The sequence below is a fragment of the Pan paniscus genome, chromosome 2 (assembly GCF_029289425.2).
Source record: "Pan paniscus chromosome 2, NHGRI_mPanPan1-v2.0_pri, whole genome shotgun sequence".
Classification (NCBI taxonomy): Eukaryota; Metazoa; Chordata; class Mammalia; order Primates; family Hominidae; genus Pan; species Pan paniscus.
In genome coordinates this window covers 14,852,702-14,864,716 of record NC_085926.1, presented here as the reverse complement: position 1 = coordinate 14,864,716, position 12,015 = coordinate 14,852,702, and the positions used below count along the sequence as shown (strand labels likewise).

The 12,015-nt window shown below is 49.9% G+C and overlaps 1 protein-coding gene across 2 annotated transcripts in view; it reads right to left on the bottom strand.

Moving 5' to 3' along the window:
* FGD5 (FYVE, RhoGEF and PH domain containing 5) overlaps positions 1-12,015 on the bottom strand; it is a 123,535-nt gene that overhangs the window by 51,102 nt on the left and 60,418 nt on the right. For both annotated transcript variants that reach the window (XM_008951689.5, XM_003826223.7), the window contains exons 4-5: positions 2,686-2,744; positions 2,544-2,574 (exon numbers count right to left, since the gene is read on the bottom strand). In XM_008951689.5, the coding sequence (XP_008949937.1) occupies positions 2,544-2,574; positions 2,686-2,744 (90 nt within the window). The remainder of the gene's footprint in view (positions 1-2,543; positions 2,575-2,685; positions 2,745-12,015) is intronic.

Below are 12,015 nucleotides of genomic sequence, written 5' to 3'. Positions count from 1 at the left end.
GGCCAGATGATAAATATTTTAAGCTTTGTGACCCACGTGTGGTCTCAGTCGCATATTCTCCTTTGTCTTTTTTCACAAATGTTTAAAAATGTAAACTCCATTCCTATGGAGCCCATAGGCTACACAAACCCAGGACTGTGGCCATCAAGATGACTAGAATTCATGGCAGCCACTGAGTTAGCTATAGCTACCATGTGACAAGCACAGAGCTACACCTCAAACACAGAAGGCCACTCCGCGCCCCCAACAACAATAGCACAATGAACCCAGGACCCTTCCTGCTGGGGAGATTTGGGGGACACCGTCAGCTCCTCCTCATCACTGGACAGCCTTGGGATCTCGACAGCACCAATCTCTAAGAGGAAATTCTGAAGAACTTGCCAAGCTTAGCAACCAGGGATAGATTCGAAGCCGGGGAGTGGTGGAGAGTGCCCCAAAGTCTATGGGTCTCCTTTAAGACTCATGTCCCTAGCTAGGACCTGGAGTCACACTGGGAGATGTCTGCCCCCTCTATCCCTGTAAGCACTGATATGTTAAAATACAGCTCCAGACCACAACTTCCTGCAACCAACTTCTAAGTGGTGACTTTTTTTTTTTTTTTTTCCCAGACAGAGTCTCCCTCTGTCACCCAGGCTGGAGTGCAGTGGCACGATCTCGGCTCACTGCAACCTCCTTCTCCTGGGTTCAAGTGATTCTCCTGTCTTAGCCTCCTGAGTAGCTGGGATTACAAGCGCCCACCACCATGCCCGGCTAATTTTTGTATTTTCAGTAGAGATGGGGTTTCACCATGTTGGCCAGGCTGGTCTCGAACTCCTGGTCTCAGATGATCAGCCCACCTCGGCCTCCCAAAGTGCTGAGATTACAGGCATGAGCCACCGCGCCTGGCCTGAGTGATGACTTTTATGGGCTCTCCCTTCACCCCATCCTCAGGATCTTATTATGGATTACCAGGGGCTTCAATGTCTTTCCAACTGGCAGGAAGCAGGGCAAACATAGATGCAAGTTTCCCAGTTAAAACCCTCTTATGAAGTCATAAAACAAAATTGCCCAGCCCCTCTGTCATGCTGTCAGCCCAGAAATAAGGGAGAGAGAAGTTAAAAAAAAAAAGGGAAACTGATCCTTCAGGCCTTTGCCAAATAGATCTTTTAGGTATAAAAGCTGAATGGGGGCTGGTACATTTCATACTTGAGGGCTTTGGGGTTCAAGAGTGCACACAAGGCTTTCATCCTGAGGGCACAAAAATGTGGGGCCGAGAGCACCAGACCAGAGTAGTGCTCTATCCGCCCTCCTGGGGTCCTGGCTGCTATCAGCTCACGTGGGGATGTGATGCCAGGGTGACATTGCTGACAGGGACCTCAGCTGGGTTCAGCAAGAGGCCTGGCTTGGTGTTGAGTGCTCTGGTACACCCAGAGATGGTCCCTGCCCCATGGAGCTCCCAAGGCAGCCAGGAACACCCAGTGAATGCGAGGGGAGTGGCCTGGGAGCCAGGAGACCTGGTGCTTGTCCTGGCTCCACCACTGTGTGACTTGGGCCATGTCACCTCCTCTGGGCTTCCACATCACCACCTACAAAATGTCCAGGTGCACATTCCCAGCTCTGACATTCTTAGAGATGGTGAATGATTCAAAGCACCATAGAACCCAATGCTCAACCATGGCAAGAGTGCAAATGGCCCAGAGAGAGCTCAAGGGAGCAGGAAGCCTGAGACTGCCATGGTTCCCTACTTCCCGAGTCTTTGCTCTGCCCTCTTCTCACGCTTCCCTATGGCCTAGCCCTTAACATCACCTCCTCAGGGAAGCCTGCCCAAGGTTGTTGGTCACCCCCCTCATCCGTCCCCTTTGCTGGCCAGACAGCTCCTGGGGAAGGGCCCTGTCTGACCTGTCTTCCCATTCTCCAGTTCTTGTTATGCAGCGAGAGCTCAAAACAATGTCTGCTGAACTGAACTGAGCTGACTGCAAAGGGACACTCTGCAAGCTGTCCTGTGAGTTACGAAGGGGAGCAGTGCCTGATGTTCAGGCTGTCCCCAAGTCTGGCCTCCTTTCCTCTGAAAGCCCAAAGGAGCCCCTCACCACCAGCTCAGGCACTACCACCCTGACACTAAGGAGACTGAGGAAGACTCTTGATACCCTCAGCTGCTCTGTCACCAGGCAGACACCTTCTCCATACGAACATAAACATCACACACACACAGGTGCACAAACTCACATACACAAACTCACACATAGCAATCCCCAGAAACACTCCACTGTCCTCTTCCTGCCTTTCTCAGCAAGAGGGCTAAGGAAACCTCAAACAACCTGCACAAAACCTCAGACCATGCCCCCATGCACCCCATCCCTGAGCAAGGAGACGCATCCGCTGTCTGCCCCCGGAAGCACATTAATCAGGAGACGGACTTCCCTGAAAAGCGTCAGTGAGTGCTTGCCTGCTGCCAGGCCTCTGTTAATGGAAATCACCTCTGTCTCCACATTGCTTTCCTGCCTCTTATATCACAGACTTGTAAAAGGGCAATTAGTTTTGGACAATTAAAATGATTAACTCACCAGATTTAAGTGCTGGAGCATCTCCACGTATCTGCAGAGGGAAAGAGGGTTGAGGCTGCATTAATCCCCATCCTGTGTAAGCCCAGGAGGGTGACGTTTTGTTTATAAGCTCAAGGCCACAGGCAGCTCCTTGGGGACTCACGCTTTCTCTGAAGATAGCAGTTCCTGTGCGATGACAAGGGCTCTGGACTGTCCTTCCACCTGTGGGAGGAAAGAGAGCAATCAGGTGGGACAGGCATCAGTGCTTTATAGAGGAAGCCACCATGCTGCTGGAGGCAAGTTCCAAGCGTTTTGCAGACCATTTCCTGGCACTCATTACTTGTATGTTCTTCAACAACTTATTTAACCTCTCTGCACCTCAGTTTCCTCATCTGGAAATGTGGATTTTATTTTATTTTAAAAATGTATTTATTTTATTTGAGACAAGGTCATGCTCTATCACCCAGGCTGGAGTGCAGTGGCGTGATCTCAGTTCCCTGCAGACTCGAACTCTCAGGCTCAAGCGATCCTCCTACCTCAGCCTCCTGAGTAGCTGGGACTATAGGTATGTACCACCACACCTGGCTAATTTTTAAAATTTTTTGTAGAGACAGGGTCTCATTACATTGACCAGTTCAAGGCTGGTCTTGAACTCCTGGGCTCAAGCAATCCGCTCACCTTGGCCTCCCAAAGTGCTGAGATTATAGGTATGAGCCACCGAGCCCAGCTGTAAATGCAGATTTTAACAGCACCTAACTCTGAAGGTTGTTGAGCTAGTGCCCAGCATGGCACCTGCCATTTAGTAAATGCTCAATGGCCATGATGATGGCATGACCTTTATATCCCACTTCATGACCCCACCAACCTGTGGTTCCCTGTACTGAGGAATTCTCTCTTTTCTCTTGCTTTTGTACATGCTGTTCCCTCAGCATCCTTTCCCCCTCCCTCTACCTGGCTAACTCCCAGTCATCCTATAAGACTTAGCCACGGCAGCACCTCCTCCAGGAAGCCTCTCCTGATCCTCCCTGCTCAAAGGGCTGGGCTAGGTATCGTTTCTGAGCATCCCCCTCTCACGACACTTATCATTACTGTGAAACAATTACATCTCTCCAGGAGGGCAGGGACCAGGAACTCCCACCTCTGCATGACCAGTGCTTAGCATATGGTAGTTCTCTTTGTTGACTGAAAGAGTGAGTGAGGAGTGAGTGAGTGAGCGAGCGCACATTCATTCCCCTTGGGAAGCACTAACTCTGCAGGCTGACCTCAGATGGTGAGCCCCAGCTTCCACACCTATATGATCTGGAAATAGACTGAGATTATGTCTATAAACAGGAAGGATGGGCTGGGCTGAGACAGATGCCTGGGCCTTCTGCCACAAGCAGGCTCCTGCTGGGTGGCCCCAAACCTGCCGGATATCAGACACAACTAGTGGCTGGGATCCAGAGATGCAAAGACACGCTGTGGCGGCCTGACGAAATAGACGGGGGAGGCTGTGAATGTGCAGGCATGGCTGGCAGCGGTGGCCCATGGCAGAGCAGAGGGCACTCAGCTGGGAACACCTGCCTCCTGGTACAACTCTATACAAATCACTTTCAAGGTCAAGCCTCAGTTTCCTCATATGTGGACAAACTAACCTCTAAATTCCCTTCTGTGCTAAACCTTGTGTGTTACTAAACTTAAGAAGCCACTCGTCAAGTGAGTGATCCACTCTAGTGATGAGAAAATCACTGCTGAGAAAGTCACTGCATAGTGTTGTGGTTAAAAGCATGGGCTCTGAGGCCGGGCACAGTGGCTCACACCTGTAATCCCAGCACTTTGGGAGGCTAAGGCGGGTGGATCATGAGGTTAAGAGTTCGAGACCAGCCTGGCCAACACAGTGAAACCCCGTCTCTACTAAAAATACAAAAAGATTAGCCGGGCATGGTGGCGGGCGCCTGTGATCCCAGCTACTCGGGAGACTGAGGCAGGAGGCGGAGGTTGTAGTGAGCCGAGATTGCGCCATTGCACTCCAGCCTGGGCAACAGTGTGAGACTCCGTCTCAAAAAAAAAAAAAAAAAAAGCATGGGCTTTGGAACTAGGCAGTTTCCTGTCTCTAACTCTTATTTGTTGAACAAGTCATTTAGCTCTCTGTGCCTCAATTTTCTTACCTGTGAAATGGGCACAGTAGGAGAATAGTATCCAGCACATATGCATGTCATAAGGATCAGATGAGTGTCTATATAGAGAATCTCTCACACTTGGAACTGTGCCTGGCACACAGCAAGCACTATGGAATTATTGGCCATCATTATCCTTGTTGTTTTTGTCACTGAGGTGGTGCCAGGAACAAAACCAAGTAACCAGGGATAGGAGAAGAAAAAAAAATTTATAGAATCGAGTAAGGGAAAGGCCTTAACTGCAAAATGAAGGCTGGGCCACTCCTCTGACAGTAGCAGCAGAGACAGTGGAAAGCAAATGGACTCTGGAATCAATCACATCCATTTCAAACCCAGCTCCAGCACTGTTTCATGGTATGACCTCTGGTGAGCCCTTATCTCTGAGCCTCAGTGTTTTCATCTGAGATCTGGTAGAGAATAACCAACCCGGTCTCACACACTGGCTTCTTGAGGATGCCTTCCTGACTCAGGGCCTCTGCATGTGCTGTTCCCTTTTCTTGCAATGCTCTTCCCCAGATCTTTTCATTTGTATTTTCTGGTTCCTTCAGGTCTCTGCTCAAAAGTCACAACCTCAGCACAGTCATCCATGACTGCCTGACCTAAAGAACACCCCAAATCATTTTCCACCCCGGGGTTTCTCCATTTTGGACTGTTGATATTCTGAAGAATAGTTTTTGCTGTAGAAGCTGTTCTTACGTATTACAGGATAACTAATGGCATCCCTGGCTTCTACCCACTGGATGACAATAGGAGCCTCCACTCCCTCAACCCCCACTGTGACAACCAAAAATGTCTTTAGATACTGCCAAATGTCCTAGGGCTTGGGGTGATGCAAGACGTCACCCCTGGTTAAGGGCCCCTGCCCCATCTTTATCCTGCTGCGCTTTTCATCAGAGCAGACACACATCAGAGCAGCCTGGGCTTGCCCCTCTGCACTCAGGCTTCCTCACTCCGGATCCTCAGAACGTGGCCACAATGGCACAAAGACAACTATGCTGGAAGTCAAGATGCCTGGATCCTCCCCCAAACAAGGCCATGGGTGGCTGTGTGACCGTGGGCGAGCCCCTCTCAGATGCCTCTGTTTCCTTATCTGGCAAACAGGTGGGTGTTCCTATCCTCCCAGGATGAGATCAGATGATGGATGGCAGCCGTCACACCATACCCAAACTTCTGGAGTTGCCATCATTACCACTGTTACAATCTCCAAGCTGTCGAGGACAGGCTTTTGGTAGGGTCCAGACACGGGCCCCTCTGCACGTCCCACCCAGCCCCTCCTGCCAGACGTGCAGATTCTGGGTGGGACGCACGGGGCAGTCCTGCTTCAGTGACTCTGTGATGATGGATGTGTCTTTGCCAGGCGGCCAACGGGGAGGCCTGGCAGGCTGTGTGCCCGAGGCACGCAGAAACTGCTTCTGGGCGTTGCCCAACTGGGCCATTTAATATAGATGTTTGTTTAACCAGGAAATGAACTCCGAGGCTGACGGCAGCGTCCAGGGACAGGCTTCTGGGAACAGGGCTCCTCCCAGGAGCTTGGGGGCTGGGGGTGCCAAGGCCCATGCTATTGCTATGGCATTTCTCAAGCTGAAGCTATGGGTGTTAACATCAGGCCACCTGCCCCTGCCTGAGGCTGTCCCCAGGGCTACCGGCCTCCTCCCTGGTCCCCAGCAAACCAGCTGGTTCAACACTTGGCTATTCTGGGACCCGGGCAGGTCAGGAGGGTCCAGGGAACCTCAGTGTTAGACAGTGGGTCACACAAAGAGTCAAGAATCCGGGTCCTCTGTCTCCATGCCTTAGTTTTTCCAACTGTAAAACTGCGTGCTCAGCCTCCTTCGAGGACATCAGTTCCCAAAATATAGCCTGAGAACCTCTGAGGTATGTAAAGTCCTACCTTTTCCAACTACATATCTGTATGAGCCTAGATATTATTCATTTAAGTCAACCAAAACAATTCCAACCAACTGAGTGGGGAAGTGGATAGGTGAATCCAGCTACCTTCTGTTCAGCCAGACATTAATATTTGTAAAAATGTAAAAATGTCACTCTTTTGTTTTTTCTTGATTGTTTTAGAAAACAGGGTGGTTTATTTATTTATTTATTTATTTTTTGCATAAAAGTGCTACTTGTATTAACATGTAATGGGTTTGTTATTTTAAAATGCATTAAAAGATGTTTCAAAATTTTCTGATTTACTTTCTAATGTGGTAAACATTGCAGAGATGTGATTCACAGAAACCAAAATTCTTTGGGGCCCTCGATCATTTTTAAGAGGGGAGGTGGGTCTGAGACCAAAAAGTTTTGAGAACCACTGTTTCAGAGGCTGTCACACAAAGATAGCAAAGGGTTGTGGATGGAAAAGCTCTTCATAATCAGTAAAGAGCTACAGGGGAGTGAGGCATTAGCATCACTTTATTACTACAGAGGCAAGGGAACCCCAGGCCTTTTGGCCTGTCCCTCAGGATGGTCCTCAAGTATGCCCAGGGTCCACACAATCCTTCCCCACCATGTCCTACTTGTGGGAGAGGAAGGAACAACCTCAAGATGCCTATCTCGTTGCCTCCCCTCTCTGCGTACAGGCCTCCTGGGTCCACACCTGCTCGGCCTTTAAGATGGCACAGCCTGATGTTAACAGCCACCTCTTTCTTTCACTGGTCTCTGCCAGTCCTTTGCCAAGCTCCTTGCCCCCAAAGCCTCTGTGTCTGGCTCGGCACACGCCCCCATCAGTTCACACCTGTCCCCCTGCACCTGTGGTCACTGGGCACTCCAATCTGAATGCCCTGTGCTCACCTCCTTGAGACCTCCCTCCTCCTCAGATGTCTCTCAGCAGTGTCTCCCTCCACTCCCTCCAGCCTGGGCCTCACCCACACTCCACACTGCTCTACTTCTGAAGTCCAGGCTTCCCACCCCTCATCTTGGACCCAAGTTCTGACCCTCCCTGTACCCTTGACTGGCCTGTCTCTCATTCACTCTGAGCTCCAGCCTCCTAGCCATTCCCACAGCCTCCTTCTGTCACCTGCACCCTTGAATGGCTGCAGAGGCTCCCAGCGCTTACAGAAAGGGGCCCCTGTGGCTCAGCTCAGGGCTGTTCCCAGTCCCCTCCACCACTCCTCCATGCCACATGGAGCTCCAGGTGATCCCTTAAGCCCACTCTATTTTTTCCTACCTCTGGGTGTGTTTGGCTCACACAGTTTCCTGTGCCCAGAATCCCCACACAGCCTCAAAAAACATCTCTAGGTCACAGGCTACATCTGAGGTGCCCCCGATGCCCCGTATGCGCCAGCCTCTTCAGCCATGCAGCCCCCCTAAAATAACCCACATCCGCACACAAGGAAGGGGCCACCTTCCATGGCTGTTTCAAGCCCTGGGGAAATTTTCCTTGTGAGTCTTCCATGTGTTGAGGGTCCCAGTGAAGGGGCCAGCTGGAGTATTCTGAAGTCACATCTGGAGACGGGAGAGTGCTCAGAAACCCAGATACATGGGGCACTAGGCTCCAGGAGAACACAGTCTCCAAGTCCCCTGGGGACCACTGGGGCAGGCAGGGAACACAGGTGGGGGTTTCCAGCACAGCCTTCAACAGCTGCTGGAAAACTCAGAGACAGGTACTCAGGGAGAGGTGGCTCACTCTTTATCCCAGCTGTCACCAGGAGCAGGAAGAGGAGGCAGAGGAGAGTGAGTGCCTGCCAGGACAAGCGAGGGGAGAAGGAGGGACCCAACAGTGGCCCCCTGGCTTCCCCAGGACCAGCTGGTCAGTTTCCACATCATGCTGACTAGTCCAGTTCCTGAAGTTAGGCTGGTGTGAGTGTGGGTTTGGCCCAGCTACTTAAAAGACCTTTAATTTTGGTTCTGGCTACAGTGTGTAACAAATCTGCAGAAGCAGCATGCCATCTTGGAACACCCTGAATGAGGGATCAGGAGGCCTGATTTCTACTTCTGACTTGGCCTCCAACCTGCTGAATAGCCCTGAGCAAGGAACAAGTGAGAAGCTGCAGTTTTCCTTCCAGTGATCTCCTATATCACTGAAACTTTGTTGAACAGTAGCTTGCCACCTCTCCCTCCCTCCACCCCCGGCAACCACTATTCTATTCCTTGCTTCTGTGAATTAGGCTATTTTATTTTTTAGAGACTTAGGGATCTCATTCTGTCACCCAGGCTGGAATGCAATGGCACCTGGGCTCAAGTGATCCTTCAGCCTCAGCCTCCTGAGTAGCTGGGACCACAGGCATGCACGCCATCACACCCAGCTAATTTTTTTATTTTTTGTAGAGACGAGGTCTCATTATGTTGCCCAGGCTGGTCTCCAACTCCTGGCCTCAAGTGAACCTCCTGCCTTGGCCTCCCGAAGTGCTGGGAACACAGGCGTGAGCCACCATGCCTGGCCCTATATTTTAGACACCTCATGTAAGTGCAATCATGCAGTATTTGTCCATCGGTGACTGGCTTATTTCATTTAGCATCAAGCCCTCCAAGTTCATTCACATTGTTGCAAATGGCAGAATTCCCTTCCTTTTTATGGCTGAATAATATTCCATTGTATACACAGACCACATTTTCCTTATCCACTCACCAAAGGATGGGCATTAAGAGTGTAGATCTGGCTGGGCGCAGTGGCTCACACCTGTAATCCCAGCACTTTGGGAGGCCAAGGCAGGTGCATCACCTGAGGTCAGGAGTTCAAGACCAGCCTGACAAATATGGTGAAACCCCATCTCTACTAAAAATACAAAAATTAGTCTGTCATGGTGGCGTGAGCCTGTAGTCCCACCTACTCGGAAGGCTGAGGCAGGAGAATATCTTGAACCTGGGAGGCGGAGGTTGCAGTGAGCCAAGATCGTGCCACTACACTCCAGCCTGGGTGACAGAACTGTCTCAAAAAAAAAAAAAAGAAAAAAAAAAAGTGTAGCTCTTACGTTAAACGTTCTTGCCACAGTGAAAAGAAACAGTGGTCTCTAAATGCTCCTTTCAGCTCTCTCACCTTCTGGAATCCTAAGAGAGCGACTGTGATTGTGATTAGCAGCTTCCCATGTTTGATGGCAAGAAAGGGCCAGTGTTGGCTCAAACAAGACACAGCCCTCCCCATCTCACTTAATTCTGGAAAGGTCCAGCCATGACTTCAAACAGCCGGCTAATGGCTGGATTCTATGCCTTCATCCCATCTGTTTTTGCCTCCTATAAACTTTTCTCCTCCTTTCTACTTAACTACGTCCTGCTCTCTTCCAAGGAGCACTTAGGCCTCACCACCTCCTGGAAGCCTTCCTGACTGCTCTGACTCTTACAACATAGACCCCTTCCACTGCTCATGGTTTAGTTCACACAGCTGGGCATGAGGGTTGCCCCTGAGACCTAAAAACAAAATCCTAAACTCCTCAACTGACTGAACAAGCCCCCTCTTGATCAAGGGGACCCCAGAAAAACCTTAAAGATTGAGTTCCCAGTCATGATGTGATGGGAGGTTGGACACACATCATTATACTCCTTCCCTCTTTCAGTTTAGACACAACATCAGACCAGCACTAATGTTAAAATAGAGATCATAAGACTTGACAGAACGGAATCTGTGGCAATACGATGCCAAATTATAAACAAGACCTAAGGCTGTGCCAGGCAAGGGTTAAGCCATGCACCCCACACTTAAAGAATGAATTCTGTTCTCACTGCCATGAGGTTTTTCTTTTTCACCAGCAGCTAAACAAGCACTGGCCTCAAGATAAGCAATGTTGAAACAGTTGCAGCTCAGCCACCATCAGACACTGACTAACTAAGCCCCCTGTTCTACCAGCCAAGCTACAGCTTTGATTGGACTGATTGGACAAGAGACTGATTTCTATGACTTTCTCCTAATAAGAGACCACCCACCATGGACTGGCTCTGGCTGGTTTGAGGAGGCTGTGCACTGAGTGCCTTCATGCCGCCCCTGCTTCATCTTTTGACATACAAGGCCTAACTGTAATAATACATTTAAGTCTCCACCCCAAGGTGAACATGGGACACATGCAACATGCATGCTTGCTTATCACACGTGCACACTGCCTTCTTTTATGAATATCCACAGCTCCTCCTATAATTTGCTGAATATGTAAACTTGTCCACCCCTGCAAGCATAAATTCCTGTCTTACCCCTCCCTCCCTCAAACAGGTGCTTTGAGTACCTGCTTTGAGCACCTGCTAAAGGCTTCAGCCAGAGGCTATACTTCCCAGCCCATGAGAACAGCCACCTTACAGGCTGTAACCCCTTATAAGAAATAAAGTCTCTTCTCCAAATTTAAAGATCTTGCCATTTTTCAGTTAAATTCCATAACCCTTCCATCTCATGTGCAACCTTGGTTTATTTTTTTAAAGTGTGACATACAACATTCAGAGAAGTACATAAAATATGAATATAAAGTTTAAAGATCATCACATGAATTGCTTTTTCATTCCCCAACTCAGCTGTTAAGTTCCCCAAAGTTGGGACCCCATTAGCTTCTTCTGCGGCATCTCCCAGAGCCGAGGGCACCACAAGTGCTCCACATAGACTGGGTGATTGCTGCACATGGGCCAGAGTTCAGACTTAAGTGAGCACACGTGAGTCACTGAGGATCTTGTCAACAGGCAGATCTGGGTTCGGCAAGTATGGGGTGGGACCTGGGATACTGTGTTTCTAATGATCCCCCAGATGCTAGGGTGCTGTTCGTCCACATATGGCACTTTGGCCATAGGCCATGAAGAGAGAGAGAGAGTGACCACTGCCAAGTCAGGAAGGAGAAAGCAAGACTGAGTATCATCTGTGGACCACATCCCAAACACTAGGGCAAAGGGCATGCCTGAGACTCCCCTTTTGACTGAGGAAACTCAGCCACAGAACAAGCTGTCCCAGGGCCAGGGGATCCTAACCTGCCCAGCCCTTTGGCCCTGGCTGCCTTCAAGCCCCCCAAGGACCTCAGCAAGGCGTGTGAGGCATACACGTACCCAGGACGCCCTCCAGAACCTTGGAGCCCCTCTTCTCTCCCGTTCCCTCTGAGTTGTGTCTGCCTCTCTCCCTCTCCTCTGTCACCCGCCTTGCAATGTCTCTTGTGTTACTGTACTGAAATGCAGCACTCTCTGCATGGCTATGGGGGAGCCAGGGTGAAGCAACAGGAATATCAAAAATGCAGGTTGGACTCCCAGCTCCATCACTCACTGTGCAGAGTAAGTTACACAGAGCCAAACAAGTGTTTTCATTTTATTAAACTGTCAGACATTCGAGTTTGTTTTTCTTATGTAAATGCAGGAACTGGGCCTAATGTATTCTTTTGTTTATTAACTTATTTGAAGATATTCATTGACTATATCTTAATGTACTAGGCAGCAAGGACGCACCCATG